At 36.1% G+C, this 27,672-nt stretch overlaps 1 protein-coding gene and 1 long non-coding RNA gene across 4 annotated transcripts in view; both read right to left on the bottom strand.

Annotated features, from left to right (window-relative positions):
- LOC134487462 (uncharacterized) overlaps positions 1-27,672 on the bottom strand; it is a 312,713-nt gene that overhangs the window by 80,767 nt on the left and 204,274 nt on the right. The window lies entirely within an intron of this gene.
- Positions 1-27,672, bottom strand: part of LRP5 (LDL receptor related protein 5) — a 157,797-nt gene that overhangs the window by 80,767 nt on the left and 49,358 nt on the right. For all 3 annotated transcript variants that reach the window (XM_063289268.1, XM_063289265.1, XM_063289269.1), the window contains exons 2-5: positions 23,666-24,062; positions 7,402-7,599; positions 5,387-5,583; positions 2,564-2,695 (exon numbers count right to left, since the gene is read on the bottom strand). In XM_063289268.1, the coding sequence (XP_063145338.1) occupies positions 2,564-2,695; positions 5,387-5,583; positions 7,402-7,599; positions 23,666-24,062 (924 nt within the window). The remainder of the gene's footprint in view (positions 1-2,563; positions 2,696-5,386; positions 5,584-7,401; positions 7,600-23,665; positions 24,063-27,672) is intronic.

Genomic DNA, 27,672 nt, shown 5'->3' on the forward strand with positions numbered 1-27,672 from the left:
TAATGTGGATTTCAAAAATCATTATGTTAGATGTGTCATATTGAGAATATGGAATAGATACAAATCCAGGTTGTGCCTGAAAAGACCCTTGCGGCTCTCAGCACAAGAAGCATTTTATAGACAAGAAATAACAGGCAAACAGAAATGGCTAACTTATCATGAGATATTAGAATTTTGTCAAGGGGAATGTAAAATAAAATCAAGAGAAGAACTGATGGCAGAGGGATATAGTTGTCAATGGTCTTATTCAGTTAATAGAAAGATTTAAAGTAGACAAAAGAGTTTGGTTACAAATGGTTTTGACCATTGTAAGACTGAGTTTGAAATAGAATTGTGTACAAATGATGAACATGTAATTGCTACCATTGTATAAACTTTTATTGAAATTTGAAGCAGAACAAGTGAAAAAGTGGACCAAGAATTTGGTTACAATATACAGGTGGAACAATGGAAAAATATGTGGTGGAAAGGATTGAAATTTATACTATGTTATAATCTTAAAGAGAATTTTTATAAAATAATGTACCATTGGTATGTGTCACCAGAGAAACTGTCTAGAATGTATAAAGGCAAATTTACGTTGGAAATGTGAACAAGAAGGGATATTTTATCATGTTACATGGATGTGTAAAACTAGAAAATTTTGGATTCAAATACACACACTGATTCAGAGGATTAACAGAGGATTCAAAGGAGTAACATACTTTTTAGACTAGAGATTTTTCTTTTGGGATTGATGGACAAACAGTTGGAAAAAAAATATGGAACTATGTGCATTCAATAATCTCGCTACATGATAACTGTAGCGAGATTCTTGTATGCACAAAGACGGAAAGATTCGGCACTACCCACAATGGAGGAATGGCTGGTGAACATGACGGAACTTGCTGAGAGGCCAAATTGACTTCTTTGATTAGAGAAAAGACAATATCTAAGTTTATTGCAGACTGGAAACCCCTTATGGACTTTTTGCATACAACACAGAAAAAAATGAAGTTATGATTCATGGTTTTGATGATTAGACAGGATAGATTATAGAAAGAAGAGAGTCATGTTGTAACCATAGAGTAAGAGATAAATTTATAATTGTACTTATAACTGCTGTAAAGAAGATCAGAAGCCATTTTTTTGCATCTTTTTTGTTTTTTTTACTTTTTTTTCCTTTCTTGCACTTTTGAGCTTTCTTTCTGATTTCTTTCTTTTTCTTACTTTATATTAGTTTGTATTATTATATATTTATATATAATTATATATATATATATAATTAATATTTTTAAAGGAAGATAAAAACTATTTATTCTGCATGTATTTTTCACAAGTAACACTTAAACAAGGAACTTGGACAGAACAAGAATCCTCAGTCTGGGCTATATAAACACACACATATAGGTTCACGCACTATGTAATTGCATGGAAGAATATAGACAGAGAATAAATGCACAGATTATTAGTCCAGATTCACACGTATCCCTAGCCTTGTACTTTTAAATGAAAGAAGAGCACAAGCAAGGTCAGGAAGAGGGTCAGAGCCATTAAGGTGCATGCTGCTAACTTCCCTCCCCGCCAAACATTCTTGTCTCTTCAAATACAGTCATATGATACACAGCACCCAGTAAATTTGTTCAAAACCAAGTTTGACACTTTTCTTTGTGGAGCATTCTCTTGTAAATTCTCTAAATCTTGGACTTGCCCCATGAAATATGCAATAAAAAGGCCCAGTGAGGGTCATAAATTAATATTCTAAAATGGGTATCTGAAGTGGTTACCCATCCCCCAGCACATTACGTAAGTAGCCACTACAAAGCTAAAGAGGGCATCATAGTAGAATCCACATCCTTCCAGAATATACAAGTTCTCTCTTCCATTATGTGTTTATGTGTTCATTACTTTTCGGTTTTGTACTCTAAATCTGAATTAATTGACATATAGGCGTCTTCTACAGCCTTCAGAACCTATGAAGCAAATAAACTTTAACAAACAATCTATAAAGTAAGCAGGGAGGGGACTGGTTGGGGGATTAAGGAGAAGGAAAAGCAAAACACAGGAAAGTCACTACAGGCAGTCTTTGGCCAGCAACCGTCTACATTTATGACAGTGTTGAAAAAGTAACTTTACGGCCAATCCTCACATTTACGACCTTCATGGGCCGGTAAAACAAAGGAAAGCTGAAGTAAAATCATAAGCACAATTGCAGTTTCAATTGGCGACTACTTTGTTTAACAACTGAGTTGCCATTCTCAAGTGTGGTCGCTAAACAAGGACTACCTGTACTTGAATCTCTTCTGCAGGCTGTAGGCTGAAATATGCAAGCTGATACCCTCCAGATGTTTGGGGCTATAATTCCCATAATCCTGTGCTATTGGAGATGGTTGCCAAAGAAGGTGAAAGAAGGTGATGTTAAACCATCTGGTTAATACCATCCTCCCTATCTTGCCTTAGTCAAAGAATTCATCAATCTGGCCCAAACAAGCTTTAAAGATATCCATCTTTGGAATTCTTCTGGGTTCTCTTGAGCAAAAATTCACCTGGACAGAAACAGCAGTGGTAAGATAAGACTTCTTACCTGCTTTGCAGGTTTTTCCATCTTCTTGAAGTTGAACTCCAGTGGGACAGTTGCAACTATAAAAGGGTTCCTTTGGGGACAACAGGCACAAATGCGAACAACCACCATTATTATCCTCACAGGGCGTATGAACTTGAAAAATAAGAGAAGAAAGGAAATCATACACATTTTTTTCTTTTCTGGTAACACAGAAAGGAAATCTAGTTCTTTGAAGGGGACAATCACGCTTTATGTTTCCACATAAGTTCAGTCAGGCACTAAAAATAATTGACCACAAGACAAGTATTTAATGTTGTTTGATAAGACTTTAGGAAGGCACCAATAGACATAAAACTGTCCTGAAAAAGTACCGTTTCACACCGCAGTACCTCAAACTGCTCCACTTTAACTGACACTTTCAGGGAGCAACTGGGGGTTCAATAGGGTTAATATTTGGGGAAGTATAAAAAATGTTAAGGGACAACTGGATGTTGCATGTCTATTTTTATTTGGATTGTAGTTGTAGTTACAGTGCAGGTTGAACCTGAACAATCGTCATTTGTTTCATCAGGAGTTCATAGTTCTCTGCATATCTCACCCTGCAACTATAGTAACAACTGCTTAGTATTTTCTCCATTCAGTTGTGTTCTAGGCAATTATGCTGGCTGCACACATCCTAAATATTTATTTATTTATTTATTTATTATTTGAGTTTATTATAGCTGCTCAACTCCAATGGACTCTGGATGGCATACAAAATCAACCCCCCCCTCAAATAGATAAAGCCTAAAACCACACAGATAGCCCAGACTAGAAATGACACAAATCAAACCAGACCAAACAAACCCCGCCCCCCACAACAATACATTAACCTCAGGCCTGGATCCACAGCCAGGTTTTAAGAGTTTTCCAAACACTAGGAGAGGATGTTATGTTTGAACCAGGCCATTATGGCTTATTCAAGAAACCATCGTGCACAGGCTTGTTAAATAAATCACAGTTCAAATCCTATAGCTCAGCAGAACTTGTCTCTCACAGTCAAACCTGAATAATTTAAGATGTGGGTTTTTGTTTGTTTTGTTTTTCCCACCCCAATAAGTAATCTGCTTTGACTATGGCATCAAACAAAAGGCATATGACAATTCAAAGTAGGGGACAGTGGTAATCATTCAAAAGCACCAGTGTTAGACTGTAGCTCTGTATATGAGCCACAATCAGACGGGCACAAACACTTGGAGCTATGGCATCCAAATCCAGTCGAGTCAAGAGACAGCATTATCTGAACTATTTCTAGCAGATAGTATTTCCCAATGCACCAGGTTTTCCTCACTACTGTCCAGAAATATTGTGACCCAAGGTTGGGACGTGCTCTCAGCTGAAAGAAATGTTAGGAATTCAGAAAGCACCACATAGCCTCATCTGGAACGCAAGGACAAACTCTAGCAGTGCACATACCCAATGACTTCTACTGAAGCACTGCACCTGTTTCTCAGCTAAAGCAGATCTTAAATTCCTCTGTTTACTCCATGAATGTTTACCACCCACCTATCCTTTTTCATAGTACTGCAGAGCAAGGCCAAATCTTCCCCCAGGTTTTTCAGGAGTAGACCCAGGGCTAAATGCTCTCTTAAATGAGACAGTACTTAACTCCAGGATAAATGTATTATATTATCTATCTTATCTAATACTTAACATACACAAGACACAATTTCTTTGGAAATCCAGTGGCTACAGAATTAAATCACAGTGTACTATCCGTTTCAGTTTTTTCCACAGAACTTTCACTGTTGGTTAAAAGCATCATCCATGAGAAATAATAAGAGGTATTCTCCCCTCTGTCACTCCTGCTTCCAAGTCACTCACAAGCAAGTTGTTTCTGTCTTACTGCAAAGGATCTTAACAGAAATTTTTGTAATAGTAGAACTCATAATATTAGCAAGATGCTAACAAAAATAATTCCTTAAAATCATTCATTTAAAGTATTTAACATGTGTACATGTGCTTGAGAGAGAGAGGTTTTGAATTTTATCATTTCTAAATGAAAGCCTGTTTCAGTAAGTAGGCAAAAAAGACATCTTTTCTCAGCAAAGAATCTGCATTACTATGGCTTGCTTTTTAACCAAATTTGCATTGCACTATGAATGATATGCACAACCAGTTAATGATAATCTCATTTAAGTCTTGGAAACTGTTCAGCTATTCAGTCTGATACATTGTTCAGAGATCCATGGCATCCAAGTGGGAATTAGCTATTATATTTAATTAGAGTAACTTATGGACTCCACAGAATTTGAATGCCAAGTCTGCTTCCTTGGCACTTTTATTCAGTTATTATGCTCCAGCTGGTTGAGCTTCTTTAACACTGCAGCAGCAGCCACATCACTGACAGTCAGAGAAATTCTGTCTGCAAAATTCCACTGAAACATTGGCCAGACCAGCCAATGATGTTAACAGGCAAGGCAAATCAAAGTTCAAGGAAGTTACTGCAAGGTGAAAAATCCACAGGATGAGACCCTGAGTGCCACTGAGATTTTCCTTCCTTCCAAACAGTTTGAGATTCTGTGCTGCAATCAACATATTATGTAAATATGGTGGCAGCAAATGAGTTTAAAACACTTTCTTATAAACAGCAATCAAGTCCAAAACCTGAAGCCATGGCATTTAAAACTAAACTTCACATCACAGCCAAACAATAGCCGGGTGCTTACTAACAATTATAGTAATACAACTGCACAAGTGCATAAAAAGTCAGTTCATGTTTTCTTCTCTAAAGTTCATGGGTGCTAGATTTAAAATCCCACCTATCCCATGTATGAGAGAAAGAGAAGCAAATAGCAAACATACAATATGGCTGTCTTTCAGGGCTCAAAACCTGGATGTCCATTGGTGAGTAAAGTGAATTTATTATTTCTCTCTTATTCTCTCCAGCTTTCTTGTTGCAGGCATGAATGGAACGTGTCTGCCAATCTGTCCAGTACAGGGTGTCCCCAGCCAACGTCAGGGCAAATGGGTGAGTGAGACTACCTTCCACGACTTTTTGCCTAATTTGTAGAAGAAAGAATATTTTCCAACATGATTACAAAAACTATTTCACAAGTTAATATGCAAAGACAAGATCTCAAGCCTAAGTCAGAATTTACATAAAAGAACAGTGACTTCCATGAACAGCATCTGTTCAATTTATGTGGAGTGAGCCTCATTCATACCTCACCAAAACCCTTTCTACAGAATCATTTCAAAAACATTCTGGGGCTGCAAAAACCGGAACCTCATGTCTTTACCCCAACTAATTCCCATAAAATACCTTGCTCTTAAAGTTTATTTAAATTACTAACTTGTTCTGCCTACGTGTGTTTTCAAAGTGGAGGTTCATCACAGGAGTCTGTTATAGTAATTTTAATCTACCATGCATAATACAAAACACTTCATACTGCTGTCAAGTCAGTTTACAGTGGCAATATTTGTAGTGTAAATAATTTCTTTGAAGTTTAATTTATTTAGCATCATTAAAACTAAAGGTCATTCAGGCATGAAAATATCATATTCATATTTTCCATTACCACTCCAAAATAATTTCAAACATCTATAGTAAGATACAAAAACCCAGAGAATTATGTTGTGCACAAACACAGACATGCATTGCACAATGTCAAACCACAAGTCATGAGATTTATCAGGGGAAAAAAATGAGACAATTTAGCTGGAGTATTTTATCTTAAATGACAACGACGACGTCAGGAAAAGCAGACTGAAATTCTGAAACTGACTTTGTTATATGGTGCATAGCTAGAACAACTTTGTTTCAGTAGGGTGGTAGCAGGAGTTGTGTATGTTCCAACAGTGCTTATTGCTTTGGATTTCTTGAACCTGGACTGTAATTTAAGCTTTCAAAAGACAGCATTTATAAGTAGTAAAATGAGTCCATTTTTTATCATTCAGCACATAAAGCAATTTGACCAAACACGCTAAGTGGATTTCCGTACCACAAGTACATTTCTTTATGAGAAAAAGAATCCTTTCCTTTCTTTAAAAGAGCAAACACTGCTGGAACATCTATGAATCTTTGTTTCTGTTTACTGCATATATTGTAGAAGAACATGTCTCCCTCTGTTTGGATTAAAGGTACACAAAATTAAAGGAAAATTCCAGCAGCAGCACAAAAATATTACACAGACTATACAACGCACAATCCAGATTTATCTTATTATTTTTATAGCAGATATGGATATTACCGTCTGATCACAGAAAATGTCTTTTCTGATTTAACAGGGTCCCAACAAAACAAATCATGCAAGTTTAAGAGGAGCTAATGTAATTCCGTAAACTGAATTTTTCCAGACACCATAAAGAAATGAGCAAATGGGCAGTGCTTTCTCTCTCTCTGCTTGTATATACAGAGGTATGCAAGGTATGCATTTGTGTGTCTCCATTTTCTCTATGTACGGGAGGTCACAAAATCGACTGTTGATACACATACTTGATTCATAGGTGCTTGTGAACAGCACAGACTGGACAATGCTACCATGCACCTTGAGGGTGAGAAGGGAGGCATGGGGGGGGGGGACTAACAGCACACCTCAGTAAGGGAGAGATGGAAAGAAGCAATTATGTATATGAATGAAAAAAGGAACAAATAATGACCTGCCAGAAACTTATCAATGTCTCTAAAACACATTCTCAGACAACAAAATATTCAAGGGCGATTGGTAATGCGAGGTTGATAACCTTTTGTTGTCACAGCTGCCAGAAAGTACATTAGCACCACGTAAGTTTGAAAGAAAACATCTATAAGCAATATTAAATGTATTTGCAGAGGATTACATGCGCACGCGCACACGCACACACACACACACCCCTACCTGAAAGAGCCGTCCAGATTTGCTCTGTGAATGAAGCTCAGCTTTGCATCAGCCCAATAAAGCTTTTGTTCATTGAGATCTATAGTGAGTCCATTGGGCCAATAAATGTCAGAATCCACGATTATTTTCCGAAAACTGCTGTCCATTCCAGCACGCTCTATTCTAGGTGTTTCACCCCAGTCTGTCCAATACATGTATCTAGAAATTAAAAATCCAGCTGTTACAATAACAGAACAGAAACTTTCCTGGAGTTAAGTTTGTGCATCTGAAATTTACCTGGACGCCCCCCCCTGCCAAATCAAACATTTTGTTAAAATCTACCATAACTTTCTACCTTTTAAAATTTTCACCCCTTAGTTAACAATTTTTAAAAATTTCATTGTTTCTTCTGCAGTTCAGTTAGTACAAGTCTCTTTCATTTCCTGCTGAACAAGGACTCTTTATCTCAACTGTTAGAGCCCTTGGGCTCTATTATAATCTGTCAGCAAATATTTCATGGCCATACATATCCTGTACATCTTTCTAGCTATAATAATTCTCAGCAAATTAAAATAAGCAGTACCAGTGAACAAAAAAAGGAATGATTCTACTATTGCATTTGACTAGAAGTAATTTATCAACTTTTGAATTGTTGAATCACTCAGGTTTTTACAATAGCAAAGGGATATGTAAAATGAAAAACAATTATAAAAACAGCATATGACAAAATAAATAGTTGGGTGAAAACATTGTAACACATACAGTCAGAAGAGAAATTAAGTAGTGCAAAGATCCAAAAGGACTAAAGCCAATTATCAAAATTCTGGGAGAAAGGGGCCAACTGTGCCTTAAAGCCAACATCATTTCTCAAATGGGATGCCAACCCTACCCTGTCTTTTGTAGTCATGCACCTCATTTCATTGGCAGCGATAAATGGAGAAGTGCTCCAGAAGTTGGCTTGGTATTTGGACAGGGAGAAATGGGAGGACATGCTCTTCTCAGGTAAACCTTATACTGGTTAAACAGGGTACTCTCACAGGGTACTCTCAAAAGGTTAGAAACTGACTGACAACCAAAACAGAACAGCAAAGTACTGTTATTGCATGTCTTTTTGACTATTGATGCCTGGCTATTAATCAGAGAATCAAGGAAACTGAACAGTAGAACATTAATTAAAGGGCTTCTCGGTGTCAAAGAATAAAGAAATAATGGATAACTATTATGACCCATTAAGATATATGTCCAGTAGTGCTATGTATTATTTATTAGAGCTGTGTAAATAATTCACAAGGGCGCTTCAACTGCAGCAGTGCCGTGAACGTTTTTGCCAAAATTCAGTCATCTGAAAGGCCTTCCCAGATCATCTGTGTATGCACAGAAGACACTTCCACTAGAACTGCTGGGGGAATCAATAATTTACACAGGCCTATAATTTATTATTATTCAGTTCCTATATTTATGTCTCATTTTTTCTTCAGGCAGCTATCCATGTGCACTTTTTTTTTTTTTTGCTTTTTTATGAATAAAAACTTGTACATTAACAAAACTTCAAGAGAATATAAAAATAATATACAAAACACAAACACTGAAAAAGCACAGAATGAGAGATAGAAAGGACAGGTTCAAAGATCCTATTTGAATTAATCTGTTAAGAACTGCTTTGTTGATATAAGTAAACATGGAGGCCAAACTTGAAAAAAACTGTCTTTAATAGAGAGATTTTTCAAGATTCTGTTTTGTTGTGTGCTGATTTTTTAGCCAGTACTATTTCCCAGACTTTTGAATATATTTGATCCAAACAAAGATGCATTTTAATTTTCTAATGTTTCACAACAATAAATCTGGCCGCTGAAAGAAAAAAACAATTCCCTGTGTTGCGAAGTCTTGAGAAGTATAGACAATAAACCTGCAATACAGTCCCTTTCCAAAGATTGTTGAGTAACTTTTCCCATGTCTTCAAAAATATCTGGCCAGAATGAGGAACTAAACAGACATTAGCAAGGCCTCTGGCAGCAATGTGATTACAATATGTAATCACATCCATTAGTTATGAACATTTAAAATCTTTGTACTTGTCCTTTCTGTCTCTCATTCTGTACTTTTTCAGTGTTTGTGTTTTGTATCTTATTTTTATGTTCTCTTGAAGTTTTATTAATACACAAGTTTGTATTTAAATTTTGTTAATGTACAAGTTTGGCCTCCATTTTTACTTATATCAACAAAGCAGTTCTTAATAGATTGTGTATGTGTGTGTTTCTATATTTTTCTGACCAAACTATTAGTTATGGATGTTTAAAATACTGTACAGGAAGATTTTGATTCATATAATGTAATTTTAATGGTGAGTATTATCATCTATAAATTCTGTTATAATCAATACCCCAAAGTGGATTGAAACAGAATTTTATGCCATAAAGAGTTCCAGTCTAACTCATTGACTTCAGATCCCATTTCCTCTTCCTTTATTATTTTCTTACTTCTTCTGGGACTATTTTTTAACTTCCATCCTATGCCAATGCTATCAAGTACAAAAGTGTATATATTATTAAACAGAGTTCTCTGAATTTAAACAATGAAGTTATACACAGCATTTTTCAAATACTGCTAAAGGTTTTGATTGCTGAAACTTAATAAAATTAAGAAATGGTGGAACCTGTTTCAGCTGGAACTTGTAACCAATTCTTCAGCAAACTATATTCAGCAGAGATGGATACCCTGTAAGTCTCTAACCCTATAACGTCCTTACTTTTCTATCATCCCATTTCTTATATTCATCTTATTTATCTACATAGTTTTAAAAGTTTGGATGATCAAGTGACAGGAAAAGAATTGAAGGACTGGGAACAGATTTTTTTTTTATTATTATTTCTAGAGTAGTTTTAAAATGTGGATTTGTAACAGTATATATCTTTCTCAATATCAGGGAAGAATGCTATTGCTCTAACGGGTTCAAATTTGAACACTCTCTACCGATTTAGCATAATTATTATGCTATGAATAATGTTACCCAAACAGTATCATAGTAATGTTTTTAATGTGGTATGCCTATGCTTCCAACATTATTTTGCTTGTACAATATACTTTGCCTAATCCTAATTTTTCATACATATGAAGAAAGCGAGGGGTATTTTTTGCCATGAATTAAACTAATTAAGAAACAAAGAAATTTGGACTTTGAAACAAAAATACCATCTTAGAAAATTGGGAGCAGATATTTTACCAGAGGTAAAGATAGCCCTATTACTTTGCAATCTTTCAAAGAGGGTGTTAAACACATTTCTTACACTGGTGTCAATTACAGTAATTTCTCCTAAATATCTAAATCCATCTGGATTAATATGTAATAACTTCTTGAAATAATATATGTAATTCTTGCTTGAGATTATAAGAAACAATTTACCAAAACTGACTTATATGCACATATATAAAAGCTATCCCTTTCACCTTCCCCATAACACGATCATATTAATCAGCTCATCTGTCATGAGTAAGGATGGCGAGCAGGGGGCTCCCATCCAGACTGTCAAGCGCATGCGTAGCACTGATGAATTGTTCAGCCATTCAAAGAGACACAGATCGGGACCTCCTTAACCCTTGGGGGTTATATGTCTGGGTTTTCCCACGCTTCTTCAGTTTGTTAGGATTCCTGTTAAGTACTAGCAATACTTAATATTAGAGACCAGTTCCTTGTCTCAGTGTGTTTCCTGGTTGTTAGGACATCATCAATCCATATATGTCTATCACACCTATATGAATTGGAGTCAAGCACATTAGGAGATTGTCTATTTCTGTAGTTAATGTACGTACGTAAGGTGAAGCAGACAAAAGAAGAGCAGGATTGACGTATCTCATTGCCATAACTCAATAGCTTTAGCTGACAGGGTATTAAGCCATTAAGTGGTTTAATTTGGTTCTGACTTAGTTTATTGTACAAATCCAACCACTGTGGTTTGAAAACTGGAATGTATGGCTAAGTCATTAATTGTAGTGTATTAAATAAACCATTTATAGTACAATATAAGAATGCAGACTAGAGGCAACTTGTATTTTTGGGTGGAATATATGGCCATACAAACTACAGATTTCCTCAACCCCAATGTCTCTAAGCATAGGTTCAATTATTCCCTGTCACACACACCCCATACACACACACAGCTTCAGTACCATAATTCTAAAGCTGAACATGAGTAACGATTTCCTTGTTCCTAACATCACCGTATCTCAAAAGTCCTAACAATATCAGGAGTATATAATTTTCATATAAACTAAAACTGCCCAGAGCTTTTGTTATTTGGTTGCACATAAGGAAGATGACCCTAAATCCAAGGAAGTCTTCCCCACGAAAGGAAACAGGTGGAACAAAATGTATGCAAACAGACAAAACTCCTGTACAATACTCAGCTTCCCCATCTTGTCGTCCTAGGGTTGCCAACTCCAAATGAGACCAACCTTAGATTCCCTCCCTGATCCAAAAATTTATGTACTGTAGTGCATTTGTATACATGTGTTACATATACAGAGTACATTCCAAGAAAGGGTGTCCTAACAGTGAGACTCACGCTGAGACGAGGAGTAGTACTCTAATGTTTATTACTGCTACATAAACAGAATCCTAGCAAACTGAATAAGCATGGGAAAAACCCAGACATATAAACCCCAAAGGCTAAGGCGGGCCTGATCTGTGTCTCTTTGAATGGTTGCTTAATTCCTCAGTACTACGCATGCGCTTTACAGCCTGGATGGGAGCCCCCTGCTCGCCATCCTTACTCATGACATCGGGCATGGCAATGACAAAAAATAAATATATGCTAATTGAATTAATACTTGCTAATTAACCTTAATTAACTATAAAATAAGGTACCCCATTTATGAAATTAATTGATTCTTATCTGCATATTGTATACAAAACATGCTGTCTCTTACATGCATACAAATTAGTCTCACACATAAATATTACAAGTAGATGTAGGCACAGTAAACTTGGAGGAGGAGGAAGAAGAGGATAGGGATTGGGTAAGTGAAAGGAGCTGTACAGAGAAAAGAAGGAAAGAAAGAGAAGGAAATAAAACTGGACTCAGGGAAGGAAGGAAGGAAGGAAGGAAGGAAGGAAGGAAGGAAGGAAGGAAGGAAGGAAGGAAGGAAAGTTGGTTTAGGCATTACAAGAGGATTAAGATCACCTTCCCACATAGCAGCTAATGTTCAAGCCAATCCACAAAGGCCTTCACGCTTAGCAGCAATGTCTGCAGCCATTTGCACCTCCTCTTCATTCCTTTGTTTTCATCAGGTTTTTCTATTCTTATCAACAACTGTAGTTTCCACTCCCCTCCTTCTATTATTCAGAAAAGAATAGAGTACTGAAAAAAAAATGGAAAAAAGCAAGGCCTACCTCGGCACTCTGTTTTCCTTCTCTTTTAGGCAAGAATTCACCAAAACATGTTAAAACAACCAGTTCCTTAGGACTGCCTAGATTTTAAAAAGAATACTCAACAATTGCTTGAATATTTATACTAATTTCCAGCATAATGAGGTTATGGCCAAACCAGCCTAAGATGCTATCCAGAAGATCTGGGTTTTTTTTAAGTACAGAATGAGATGTTATATAAACATATTGTTCATAGTTAAGATCCAAGTTTGCCCAAGAACAAAAGAAAAACAAAATACAAAATGCCTATACAATCTCTACAGCCATTATAATTAAAGTTTTTCAAGCAAACTGAATGACTCAAAGTGAAGACAATGTTTTATTATGGAAATACAGTCACAAGGAACACACTGAGATATTTTTTTTATTGTATGGCATAGCAGTTGTTTGGTGTTCATGCTGCTTTTTCTTGCTGGGAAATCCTTGTGAGGTCCAGCAGCCAGATGTGTAGGCTATTTAGCCTGACAAGTCTACACTGCACTGAGTTGGGCTGAGAGAGAGTGACTGGTCCAAGGTCACCCAGCCGGCTTTCATGCCTAAGGCGGGACTAGAACTCACAGACTCCAGGTTTCTAGCCCAGAACCTTAGCCACTAGACCAAACTGGCTCTCTACACTGAGAGATGATGCTAGCAAATGCTGAAGGGACTATACCAAAACCTGCTAAAGGAACCATTAGAAATAAGTCAGAAGGCCTTTGGAGCAATCTCAGAAAAGTAAGCTATTTAAAAAGACTGATATATCCTCAAATTCAGTCCAGCTGTGTAGGAAAAAAACCTAACTAAGGGGCCTTTTACAACCAATGTTTTGGTTAACGAATGAACTGGGTAAAAAAAAGAAGCAGGGTGTGTGTGTGTGGATGATGCAAAGACAGACAAGGAATGCAGCTTTGGGGAGAGTGAATTCCACAACGAAAGACCACAAGCTACTATTATTCCTCTTCCCCTTCCCCCACCAAGAAAAGCAACAAGCAAGTTCCACAACAGGATTGGTGAGCAAATGATGCACAACCAACCACTATTATAAATAGGCCTTCTTAAAAGAAACACATTCAAATATTGCCTCAAAGGAACACAAATTGATCAACTTCCAGATCTGATTAGAACTTCCCATACTTCACTCCGCCCCTGGAATTTTTGCTAAATGGAACACTAAACAATTCCATTTAAATACAGAAAATGATGTATGTAATCAAAAGGCTCTATTGTACAGTCTAAAAATACAAAGTGAGGATAAGTGACAGTAGATCTATGCAGAGATGAAGAAATTAGAAAAAAAGGTAAAGAATTGGCTTTTAATATTAGCAATGGCATTTGTAAATACACTGCACACCTCATTAATCTACTTCCATGAAACAACCTGACACAGAGGAATTAATTAGCTTATGGAGACAGGGAAGTATGACAAGGTAACATTCTTGCTTCATAATATCTCAACAAAACTGCAAGTGTAGTCTAAAAATCAGAAGTATCCTAAAAGTTCACTCAGGAAAAATAGTTGCATCCCACTGCTTTCTACAAGTATGAATATTTTGATGAACTGCTTGAGAATTTAATGGGTGAACTTTCACAGGATACTGGGTACACACAAAAGATCCAGATTATTTCCCACAATATCCCCATCCTTAAACACACAAATACCATAAATACTAGAATTAGCCCATCATATTAGGTTACCACCTAAATTAGCCTTTTTCTGAACTTCCTCCTTTTTGTCACTGTCCTTTTCAACTATGGGGCCCAGAACGCGATCCATTATTCCAAGAAGGAACTGACCAAGGCAGAATAGACTGGACTTATTATTTCCTGTGTTCTAGAATCTTTAATCTTGTTGATACATTACAAAATAACACATTCCTACATCACACTGCTGGCTCATATTTAACTTGGAGTCAGCAAAGGTACCCAGATCCCTTTCACATGCACTATTACTAAGCCAAGACTCCTGCATCATATTACATGTAATTGAAATATCAGTCCTCGGAATTAACTTTGCCACAAAAACAAGAGATAAAGATGTTAGTGTTTATGTTACAGATTTAATCTCCTTTTTATTGAATATAATTTGTATTAAAGAATTTTTTTTACAAAGTTTATCTTACAAAGATCAACACAAAACAATACAGAAGAAGGAAGGAAGGAAGGAAGGAAGGAAGGAAGGAAGGAAGGAAGGAAGGAAGGAAGGAAGGAAGGAAGGAAGGAAGGAAGGAAGGGGTGTTGAAAACAATAGAAAATAAACAAGTACTTAAAGAAGCAACTTCTGATCTTCTTTACAGCAGTTATAGACATACTTAAAATGTTTCCCCGCTCCTAAATTACATAACAGAGTTCCCTTCTCGCCATATTCAACCCTTAGATTTAATCTCCTTTTTAAAGGGGCATTGGAAGTGTCCTATAATTAGCCAGAAAATAGACAAAAGGAGGATAGTCACTTTTTACGCATTTGAAAATGGAGTTAATTAAAAACGCATGAGGAACTTATCCAATGTTTGGAACTTCTCTCCAGACAGCTCTAAAGATTACCAAACAGCATACATACTTTTTAAAAAGCCAACACAGAAGAGCACATTTTGCCCTAGCAAATGATTTTTGAAAGTAGGGGTCATAAACAACAGAAATTTGCCAACTTACCACAAAAATATTAAAATCCTACCACAAAATACTGTGCTATTTCTACTCATGAGGTCTGTTTGTCTTGATTTTAACTTAAAATCTCTTCAGTTCCATACAGATGCCCAGTTACTTGGTATTCCTGTAGAATTACCAGAGATGAAATACTCAAGCTAGGAATCATGGGTGCACATCACCTGTCCCTTGGAATAAATTACTTTTGTTTAGCTTTGTATTTTTCTGTCTCCAGAACCGCTCCACTCTGCTTCCACATACGTTTGCTTAAAAAAAATCAACACAAACATTCATCCAGAGTCCCCTTTATATACTGCATGCATACCTCTCCTTACATATATGCTGCTGCAAATAATCTTCTCCTAAATACATTACTGTGCAAAGTTCTTCCTAAACACATTTTGTATGCATTTGTGAGCTACACTGTGAAATTCAGAAAAATGCTGGCATTTAAAGATGTTTAGATGTGGCCAGAGCAAATTCAATGAGTTTTATTAAAATGAAAATCTCTCCACGAGTCCTTTCATTCAGGTCTACATCAATTCAAAATTCCCAATAATCAAGTAACAGGCAACTGTTCTCGGGCAACGAAAATTCATCCTGGTCTCCCTTTGATTTGCCTAGCATTACTCCGTGCAGGGAAGGAGAAGTGGATATGGAAGAAAGAACAGCTGCACAATATTTACAACATATTAAGTCAAGAGTGTTGCAGTGCACAGTAGTGTTCATAACCTATTCACATAGCTCCCTGATAAGAAATTAGACAGGAATCATAGCTCAATGGAAGGACAAGGCAAACCTCTGGAATAAACATACTCTAAAGGTCTAAAGGCAATTTTATAAATAAATTCTGTGATAGGTTAAAGGCAGTCAATCAAATATTCCTTGCTAAATGTTACATTACCCACCTGCCTATAACAATGTTGTTACAAAATATAAGAGAGCACACAGAAGATAGGAGCCTTGTATTTACTTTTTTTTTTTTTTTTTCTGTTTTCTTGTTTACTATTTGAATTTACTTCAAAGCTACCTGGCTCCCTTATCTCTTATATAAAAAAAATTGTTTAGACCGTTTATTTGATGCTTAAAGACATCTCATAGGAAGACCCTGGATATAGAAATCTCCTTCAAGAGTACAAGATTAATATTATACATAAATTAGATGCATCCAAAAAAGTATATAAATGTCCTAACAGTCAGGAACCACGCTGAGACAAGGAATAGGTCTCTAGTGTTTTATTACTGCTACATTAGATGGAAAACCCTAACAAACTGAAGAAGCGTGGGAAAGACCCAGACAGATAAACCCCAAAGTCAAGGCGGGTCTGATCTGTGTCTCTTTGAATGGCTGCTTAACTCCTCAGTACTACGCATGCATTTTCCCTCCTGGATAGAGGCCCCCTCCTGCTCACCATCAGTACTCATGACAATAAATTCTTCCAAGGAACAGTTGAGTGACATAATAATTTTCCTATTATATGATTTTAAGCAACACTAACATACTCTACGGCTAATCACCCATATATTAACTGTGTGCAGACCAGGTGGGTGGGATATTATCAAACTCTCTAACTAGGAGGAAAGCCCACTTGCACCCCTACCCTCACCCTCCTGTTTCCCAGTGTTCTGCTTATACAAGACATTTTCATCTCATAACAGCTTGGGCGAGAATAATTTTGTTAAGATGCTTCATTATGACTGTTATATCTGTAAATGTTTGGTTTGGTTTTTAATATATATTTCATTAACAATTTTTACTATTCATACTTTTTACTCATTTTTAACTAATAGCTTTAATATAATTGTTTTTACAATGAGTAGCAAGATATAATTTTAGATTTTATATATATATATATATATATATGTATATATATATATATATATACATACACACACGCGCACAATTATTAGGCAAGTGAGTATTTTGACCATATCATTTTTATGCATATTTTCTACCTCCAAGCCGTATAAACCTGAATGCTTATTGGATATAAGCATATCAGGTGATGTGTAGTTGTGTAATGAGGGAGGGTGTGGCCTAAGGAGATCAACACCCTATATCAAGGTGTGCATAATTATTAGGCAGCTTCTTTTCCTCAGGCAAAATGGGCCAAAAAAGAGATTTACCTGACTCTGAAAAGTCAAAAATTGTAAAAAGTCTTTCAGAGAGATGCAGCACTCTTGAAATTGCTAAGGTATTGGGGCATGGTCACAGAACCATCAAACGTTTTGTTACAAATAGTCAACAGGGTCACAAGAAACGTGTTGAGAAAAAAAGATGCAAATTAACTGCCAAAGATTTGAGAAGAATCAAACGTGAAGCTACCAGGAACCCATTATCCTCCAGTGCTGTCATATTCCAGAACTACAACCTACCTGGAGTGCCCAGAAGTACAAGGTGTTCAGTGCTCAGAAACATGGCCAAGGTAAGGAAGGCTGAAACTCGACCACCACTAAACAAGACACATAAGTTGAAACGGCAAGACTGGGCCAAGAAATATCTGAAGACAGATTTTTCAAAGGTTTTATGGACTGATGAGATGAGAGTGACTCTTGATGGACCAGATGGATGGGCCTGTGGCTGGATCAGTAATGAGCACAGAGCTCCACTTCGACTCAAACACCAGCAAGGTGGAGGTGGGCTACTGGTATGGGCTGGTATTATTAAAGATGAGCTAGTTGGACCTCTTTGGGTTGAAGATGGACTCAAAATCAACTCCCAAACCTACTGCAAGTTTTTAGAAGACACTTCCTTTAAGCAGTGGTACAGGAAAAAGTCTGCATCTTTCAAGGAGACCATGATGTTTATGCAGGACAATGCTCCATTGCATGCATTGAAGTTGTCCTAACAGCCAGGAACCACGCTGAGACAAGGAATGGGTCTCTAGTGTTTTATTACTGCTACATAACAGAAAATCCTAACAAACTGAAGAAGCGTGGGAAAAACCCAGACATATAAACCCCAAAGGTTAAGGCAGGCCCGATCTGTGTCTCTTTGAATGGCTACCTAATTCCTCAGTACTACCCATGCGCTTTACAGCCTGGATGGGAGCCCCCTGCTCGCCATCCTTACTCATGACAGAAGTACTCCACTGTGTGGCTAGCCAGTAAAGGCCTCAAAGGTGAAAGAATGACATGGCCCCCTTCCTCACCTGACCTAAACCCTATTGAGAACTTGTGGGCCCTTCTCAAACGGGAGATGTACGGTGAAGGAAAACAGTACACCTCTCTGAACAGCGTCTGGGAGGCTGTGGTTGCTGCTGTACAAAAAGTTGATCGTCAACAGATCAAGAAACTGACCAACTCCATGAATGGAAGGCTTATGACTGTTATTGCAAGGAAGGGTGGCTATATTGGTCACTGATTTTTTGTTTGAAATGTCAGAAATGTTTATTTGTAAATTTTGAGTTGTTTGTTTATTATTCTCACTGGAGCAGATGAAAATAAACGAGTGAGATGGGGGAATTTTTGTTTTTCGTTTAGTTGCATAATAATTCTGCACACTAATAGTTGCCCAATAATTGTGCACACATAGATATGCTCCTAAGAAAGCCAAAACCTCACTTTTACTGTCTTAAATATTCAGGTTTGAGGTTTATTGACTTTTTGGATTGACCAAGAGCACTGTAGTTGTTCAATAATGAAATTCATCCTCCAAAATACAACTTGCCTAATAATTGTGCACGCAGTGTACAAAATGTGTTGTCCTTCAGAACCTCATCTTAGAAGGTCAAAATCTTTATGTCTAGTCATAAAAGATACTTTATAGTCCAGATTTGTGGATATATCTGCAAAATATTATGTTTAAAAATGATTGTGTAATCCAGTCTACTCTGGTTAGAATGGAAGTGGGTCTACAACCAGTTCTGCAGAAACCCAAACACAGATCTTTAAGATTTTCCCCCTTTTCTTGGGATTTCCAGTGGGGAAATGGAGGACTAAGCAGCTGTGCCTGTGGGCTTAGCTGGCGGACCTGACAACGTGACAAATTTTTTCGGGCTCAGGCAGGTTTTCCTGAAGCCAAGAAACATTCTCCAGATAAAGGAAAGCACCTGGAATCATCCCATCTCTTCTCCGGATGGCTGCTTGCAGCCAGAAGATCGCAAACAGCGTTCGCGTTTGACTGGTAAGAGCTAGCTGGGAGGCGGGGATATCATCACTTTCCAAGCCACGCGGTAGCCTTAAAGGGACACTAAGACCGGCCACCCCACCACCTCACTGAATTTATGGGTTTTTTTCTAAGTACGCGTAACCTAAGAGAGGTTTTCTACAATGATGAGAAGCTGGCTCTCTTGGTGCTTATCATTATTTTGGGGATTACTTTTTAAAAAATTCTTTTTTAACTTTTGCACTTCATTTTCCAATATAAAGGATGAGAGTAAACTACTGTCTTCCTGTTATTATTTTTGTACTAAATTTGAAGATATTAGCATTCTCCTATATGTTGAATTGGCTGATCTGAACCTTCAGCTTTCTGCTTCTATTTTCCCTTGGGAACTGTCTGCCTATCTCACTCCTGTTTCTGTAAATATGTTTCCGGACTTTGCCATATCTTTGACTTTCACTGGTTAAGCTCCTAGGGAGCATTATAATCTACTACATGAGACGTGGAAGATTCTAAACAGATTTCTTCTGACTTCTACCAAGTTTTTATGCAAGATATCCAGGAGATTGCGGAAAATATGAGGTCTAAAATGTGCCATTAGGTTGGGAATGTGGTGGATGAAATTGAGGAATTCAACAGTGATATAAATGTTTCTTCTAAGAATGAGATCGGTATTTCAATTGAGATGCTGTATGACGATTGGATAGTGGAGTTGGAGAAATTTAATGGAGAGAGAGATCTGCAAGCAATAAATGAAATTGACTTTCTGGTGGAATACCGTGAAAAAGAAAGGGTCATTATGTGTGGGAGGTTTTTTGAAGAGAAGCTGGAATTTTTGAGGGGGGCAGTTGGGCTGTTTGATTTTTTTCCAAGAGAAAAGCTCTGTGCACATTGTGGGGATATGTAAATGCTCGGGTTTATTTTGAAGTGGGATAAGCGTTAAGGAATGTTTATCTGGATTGCTTTAAGGGTTTGACTGATGTTATTTGCTTTTAAGGATTTGGGTTAAGATTATTAGGGTATAAAAATGTTTATTTGGATAGTTTTAAGGATTTGATTTAAGGCCACTGTTTTGAATTGTTTTTGTTTTTGGGGTTTATTAAGATTATTAAAACTGTTGTAGTATTAAGTATAATGGCATACAGTTTATGTGCTTTTTAGTTTGATTCTTATTATAGTAGACAGAAATGTATAGAGTAGGAAGGGAATATTTAAATAAGTGTTATGTTTTGGGGGGAAGTTGTTTGGGGGTCTATATGAACTTTTTCCTCCTTTATTTTAATATAAGGGGGGAGTAACTGTACTTAGTGATTTTTATAATGTGCTAAAGTGAAATGATTTATAGAAATAATGTGGTTTTGGTTTAACATAGAGTAAGAGATTGATCATGAAAATTTTTGTATATCCTTGCTGTTAAAAGTCAGAAATCACATCTTTCTGTAATTTTGAAAAAAAATTCTTTTGTGTTTTCACATCTTTTTAGTTCTTTTTCTTTTTATATTTTTGTAGTTTTTTGTTTTTTCGTAGCTTTTATCCTTGTCTTGAAACTTAATAAAATTCTTTAAAAAAAAAAAAAGATTTCCCCCTTTTCTTTTTGTCCTTTTTTTCCCTTTTAATTTTTTTTCTCTTTTCTATTTAAAACACACATATTTTCAAGAAAGGTAGTATCTATAGATGAAGAGATAATTGCTGAAGTTGTACAATTAATGCTCAATATAACATTAGTAAGTTACCAAAGAGAGTAACACTGAGTTGTTTTTATGATATTAAAAAAGAAATATAAATGTTCGAGTTTAAATAGCAAATCACCACTATTTTATTTATAGATGTTAAAAAAGAAAAAGGGAAAAAAGAAAAACTACCCTAAAAATGATACAGACAAATATTTACTTCTGACTTCTTCCTTCTTTGTTCTCCAACCAATTTGCTGTACCTATCGGTGTAAACTTTAGAAACAATATTCTAGTTTTGTATTTATAGTTTGTCTTTGCAGCCATAAGCAAGTTATAGTATTCTTATTGATATGTTCTGGAATTATACCTAGTAAAAAAAAAATGTGGTTTCATTTCGAATTTGAGCCCTTAGATTCTCTGAGTGCTGCTGTGATGTCTTTCTAATACTTTTGTGGTTGCACGTCCATCATATATGGTAGAATATTCCTTCTGTCTCATGACATTTCCAACATTTATTACTGCATGCTTCTAAAAATTTTTATAAACTTTTAACAAGATGGTCACTTTACTGGGCAAAGGTCCACCAACCCCATGATGGATTCATTATTTTGGTCTTGGATATTTAGTGCCAACTGATATACCAAAATAGTGTGTAGGTGAACAAATTAAGGCCAAAAAGAGCAAAAGTATGTCAGATAATTCAAATAAAGGACATTTGTAATTGCTCCTCGAATGTGGCTCTGGAATAACCCGCAATATCAGGTTTAAAATGGAATAAAAAACCATCATAAGGGATCAAGTCATACCTGAAAAATATTTTATTCCTAAATGGCATGCAGCCATATTTATTACTTAAGGCCTCGGCCTATAACCCCTGGAAGGGAATCCCTTGGGCAATTAAATTATTCAGAATTCCTGATCTCAGAGAAGAAATCCGACGTCCCCCCATGTCACTTTGGATTGAATCAAAAGCAGGATTGTTGAGAAAAGGGGGGCATGGATTCACTATCTCCAATATTTTCTCCCACAACACTGAAGAGATTTTCAATATCTCTTCCCCAATGAGGAAGTGAAAAAAAATTCTTTTCCTACTCTCTAATGTCAGAACCCACTGAATTGGATGCCAAGACTGTTCTGTTAGGTGTGGTTAACCAGAATACTTGGATAATTGGGAATTCAAGTAACTGAAAGCATTATTTCTATGAATAATGTAGTTCATAATGCTGAACTACACAGAGGATCTAACTGAAGCAAGTTATTATTAATAAATATACTTTGATTTAGAATTATATGAACTGAGCAATACAACCACCCAGAGTCCCTCTGGTGGGACGAGATGGGTGGTGACAAATTTGATAAATAAATAAATAAAATATAATTTTGAATTATTTAAGCTCTACATTTTGCCCCCAGAAATAAGATCCGTTGTCAATCTTAATCTTGATGAAAAGTACAGAAGTTTCATTTCTAACCTCCCCTTTCCCTACTTGCAATTTTTTTTATATAGTAAGGATTTCATGAAATGCTTTTCTAGAAAATCTCCTAGAGTTAGACTAAGAATCTACATCAGCGTGATGGCACGTAATCAATCAATCTATCACAATAAAATACAGTAAATAGTAAGTAAAAACAGTAAATAGATAGGGCTGTCCTGCACGAATTGTTACATGAACCATCTTGCTTACTGTATACATTACTGTATATATTACTGTGTGTATATCCTATTTCCACAAACATTGCACTGGCTCACTTTTCCACCACTGAATTTATTTTTATTACAACCTATTTATGTTATTTATTACAAATTATTTTATTAAAATCCTACGGACAGTACAGCATATAACATAACCATGCATTTATCAAGTTGCTACTGCAATGATATGTGATCGCTAAGATTTTATTCCATCACACATTTGCCACAGATGTGCAATATCTGTGCTAAGTAAGCAAAAACCTATATTTCTTGTATGAAACTTCTGATAGTTTGCTCCTCTGTACTGCAGAAGATTTCAGACAAATTAGATCTTTGTGTAGTACAACCGAAGAGCATATTTTACTTGCAAAACAAAAACAAAAACTACTCTTTATATATCAAGCTATTGGATCTCTTTTTACCCCAACACAGAATCTGAGAACTCATTAGGATTCAGTGGGATACAGATTTGCAAAGCTGAATCTATCATGCATTTCAACAGGCAACCTCCCTAAATTTCTTTAACTAGCCACATTAATTATAGACTTATTTGATGTTTTGTTTGGCACATTAATCATGGTGCTCTTATATGGCCTGCCATTCCTCATCCCATGTTTTATTTAAATGTAAACATATGTTCAGAGAGAAATACCTTGAGAAAACAGAATTTGTAAGAAGAGATTGTATTTTGTTTGGAGAGAAAAAAACATTCTAAGAGAACAACCCTGATCCTGCAAATGAATGTGAAAGTTTAAAGAAAGGATGCTTACCCGTGAGCTGGATCCAGGGCAATTGCTCTTGGCTGGTCAAGATCTTGCCAGAAGAGAACCTTCCTAGATGTTCCATTGAGATTAGCAACTTCAATCCTATTTGTTTCTGAGTCAGTCCAGTACAATTTTTTCCCAATCCAGTCACATGCCAGGCCATCTGGAGAAAGCAGTCCTGAAACGATGATATTCTGTACAAGATTCCCAGTTTGGTTAAAATAAGTCTGTTTGATGGCTTCTTCACTCACATCTGTCCAGTAAATAACACTTTGTGAGTACAGGAAGTCTACTGCAGCAGCATCTTCTAAGCCACTGACCACAACTGTTGCTTCCATCTTTACTCCACCAGCATCCACCAATCTCACATCTCGGCGGTTTGCAAAAAGCAAGAGAGGAGAAGCTTTAAAAAAGAAGAAAAATCACAATAAAGAGATAGAAAATCTGTATTTGCTCATATAGTCTTCATGAAATATATCAAGTATGTATAAACTATATCTAAGCAAACATCATCCTTTAATCATATATAGATATCTTTCCTCATGTGATCCTTCCCAGAGGCCCTTCCAATGCCATGTTCCCAAACTGTTTCATATTTAAGCATGGTCTTCTCAGTCATCATTCTCAAGCAGCACATAATTTCTTATTAGAATATACAGAACTGACTAGCTCCAGTCTTCATTTATGGAACAAAAAAACTGCAACTTACAAGCAAAAATTCATTTCTTGCTAAAAAAAAGATTTTTTGAAAATAACACTGAAGGCAGGACCAATCTTACTATGGGTCACAGTGAGTCACCTGGCAAATTGCACTGTCATTTACCAACCAACTTTGCTGAACTACATCCACATCCATCCTCCAATTGCTCTATTGCCACTGCAGCAAATACTCTTAAATATTATTTGTCACCATAAAAAAAAAATGGGCAGATCCCATACAGTGATCTGTGGAGCATCAATGCTCCCCAAAGATAACCAAAACTATAGTTAGTTTGCTACAGTGGTAGCAAGGATTGTTTAAAATATAACAGGACTTCCTGCAGCCGACTTTAGATCCTAGGACTGCCCATAATGCAACTATTTCAAAGGGTGCGTGTTGGGGCTCTGACTGCAGGTATTCCCCTGTCCTGGAAGGCTGTCCAGACTTCAGTTCCCAAATGTTTGCCATAGACATACTGATTAGAGAATCCTGGGCCTTGACACATCTGGAGAGTACAAACACTGAGGAGGCTAGGATCTAGGAATTTCACCTAGGAAAACTAGAAATAGTTTTAAAGCAAGTTAGACCATTAATCCTTCTAATTTTAATTCTGGTTTACCCCGACTAGCAGCAGCTCTCCCAATCTCAGCCTTTCTTGGAGATAGTGAAACCTTTCTGCAAACAAAGAAATTGCTCTAATCACAGTTCACAGGCCCTTCACTTGACTGGAATAATGTGTCTTTTATCCTTTGCAAAATGTGCTCAATGAAGGCTGTAAACCTCGAGTTAATTATTAAATTAATAATAATAAAGATGAGATACTTTCATTTGTAAAATTGTAATAACTCTTTCAGAAGGAATAGCATACCACGCAGCGATCCAATTAATACAAAAGAAAATTTACGTTTAGAGTCAATTTGTTTCCAAAATTTCTATTGTTCCATATTTCATGTATTTTCTGCATTCAATGAGACTACCACTGGTGATTTCAATTTTTTTTCAATGTACATCCAGAACATCCATCTGTAATCCAATTTTATCAGACACTTGAGGATCTTTTATAAAACTGGGATGTGTTAGATACATAATCAAAGATAATACTGTCTATAATCTATATGCCAAGGTTGCTGTCAGTATTTTTGCATCAAGATTTATCAACAAAATCGGACAATAGCTTGGACAGTACTGAAGTTCATTAGGTGCCTTCAAAATGCTGGAAAAACTTTGTCTTCCTGTTTCATAGATTTCATGACATATGTTAAATCTTACAGAGATAAAGGTGTGGCTGAACAGAAAGTTATTACAAAAGAAAATATCTCTTCATCTCTTTAGATAATTTGTAATACTCCTCAAGGTTGTCTTTTAATCTTCTTTTATTTTTAATTTGATATCAGAACCACTAGCTTGTTTTATTAGACAAATGGAAGACATTTTGGATATAATAGTGGAGAAAGCTGAACACCAACTGTTACATGCTGCTGATAATTATATATTGTTACACCAAAATGCATTATCTTGGGCAATTACTTGGTAATTTATAGTTATCAGTTTATTCAGTTAGGGGTTCTAATATTTCTATAGGCATTTGTATAATATCGGGTTTCACTTTTTGTTTGACTTGTTTTAGCTAGCTAGGAAAAATTATTCCTAGGAAATGTTCTTCATTTGTAATGTAATATATCAACTTTCTTAGATAAAAATTGACATAAATATGTGGTTAAAATGCTGTTAAGTTTACAGTGAAAGAAATGTACAAATGAAGATCACAATTGATATATTTAAGGGTACCCATAGAAAAATACATATAACTTATTTTAAACAGAGTGTTATGAAAAAAAATTCTGTGGGACAGACAAGCCCCTATATATGCTTTTTGTAATAATGGCTATCACATTACAACAGGGCTTTGAAATTTCCAGACTTTCAACTTTATCCCTGGGCATACGTCTAAAACTTCAGAAATACTGTCAGTACTGGTATGTTTTGGATGATTTTAAGTCAACAGTACTTTTAACAAACAAAGAATAGCACTGAGGGAGATATTAGCTATTTGCAAGTACTCTCAAATAAAGAGTTGGAAAATCCGATATTAACAAATCAATTGTTAATATCCTTTCAGAAGAAAGTATGCTTCTTATGATCCCAAGATGAGGCTAATGCAACAAATGAGTTTCTTTGACATTTACCAGACACCCCAGAAACCGTTTAAAAAGGAATAGTTGTCAATCTCATGTTGTTGGAAATAGAAATACAAAATGGCTGAGAGGACAATTATTCATACAATAGGGGCTTGTCCCAGTATTGATTTAATCTCGAAAACTCTCTTAATACGGTATTACAAAGTTCCATATGATTTAAAAATGGGAATGTACTAAAAATAGGGAACTTATCGCTATATCAAGAATTATGGTGCTTGAAGGCCACCCAAAAAATTGCTCAATGTTAGAAAAACAGTTCAACCTCAGATTTAAAACATGTGCTCACTTTCTGTTTATAAAGTGGGTCTCTATTGATGGAACAGTAAAACTGATCAGTATAACATACTTAAAAACTGAGCTGAATATTATCACTACAGGTAATATAATATGCTTTATTTCCTTTTTTTAACCTTCTGTTCTTTTTTGGTTCTTTTTTCATTTTATTCTATCTCAGTGAAAACAATAAGCTTACAAACATTCAGGACTTAGATAATATATATGATTGCCTCATAGAAGTCTCAGTATTAATATCATATTATGATTCCAATTTTCAGACTGTATTTTGCCATTTTTAATTTTCAGTCTCTTAATTTTCAGCGCTGTGTGTGTTAATTCCAATTTTCTCAATCCACATATGCATGGATCCTCATTTCTCAAAGCTCCAGCAGTACTGATCTCTAGAATCTCACCAAATTCACTAGTATTTCTTTCCCAAGCCATATGTTGTATAGGTTAGGATTACCTAGAGAACAGCAACCATCCTACTTAAAGATCAGCAGCATGAACAACAGCTGCATCCTTAGAGGTCTGTAACATCGGAAGTTTTTTAGAAGGAGCTCTACCACTTGGATGTACAATCAACTGAACATTTGGCTAGCAGTGTTTTCTGAAGTTATAAAGAAGAAGTTGAGGAGATATTCAGATACACCTCAGCGTAAGACATACAACATGTATGTGGCAAACGTGCCCTTCAAACTGTAGTTGCATGCAAAAATTTGGGCACCCCTGGTTAAATCGCATGTTTTAATGAATCACTAAGTGAGCAGGAGCTGACAGAGTCTCTATGTGGTATAAAGTTAAATATAACACATTTCTGCAAATTTGAGAGCACGTTT

Source organism: Candoia aspera, chromosome 1, assembly GCF_035149785.1.
Source record: "Candoia aspera isolate rCanAsp1 chromosome 1, rCanAsp1.hap2, whole genome shotgun sequence".
Classification (NCBI taxonomy): Eukaryota; Metazoa; Chordata; class Lepidosauria; order Squamata; family Boidae; genus Candoia; species Candoia aspera.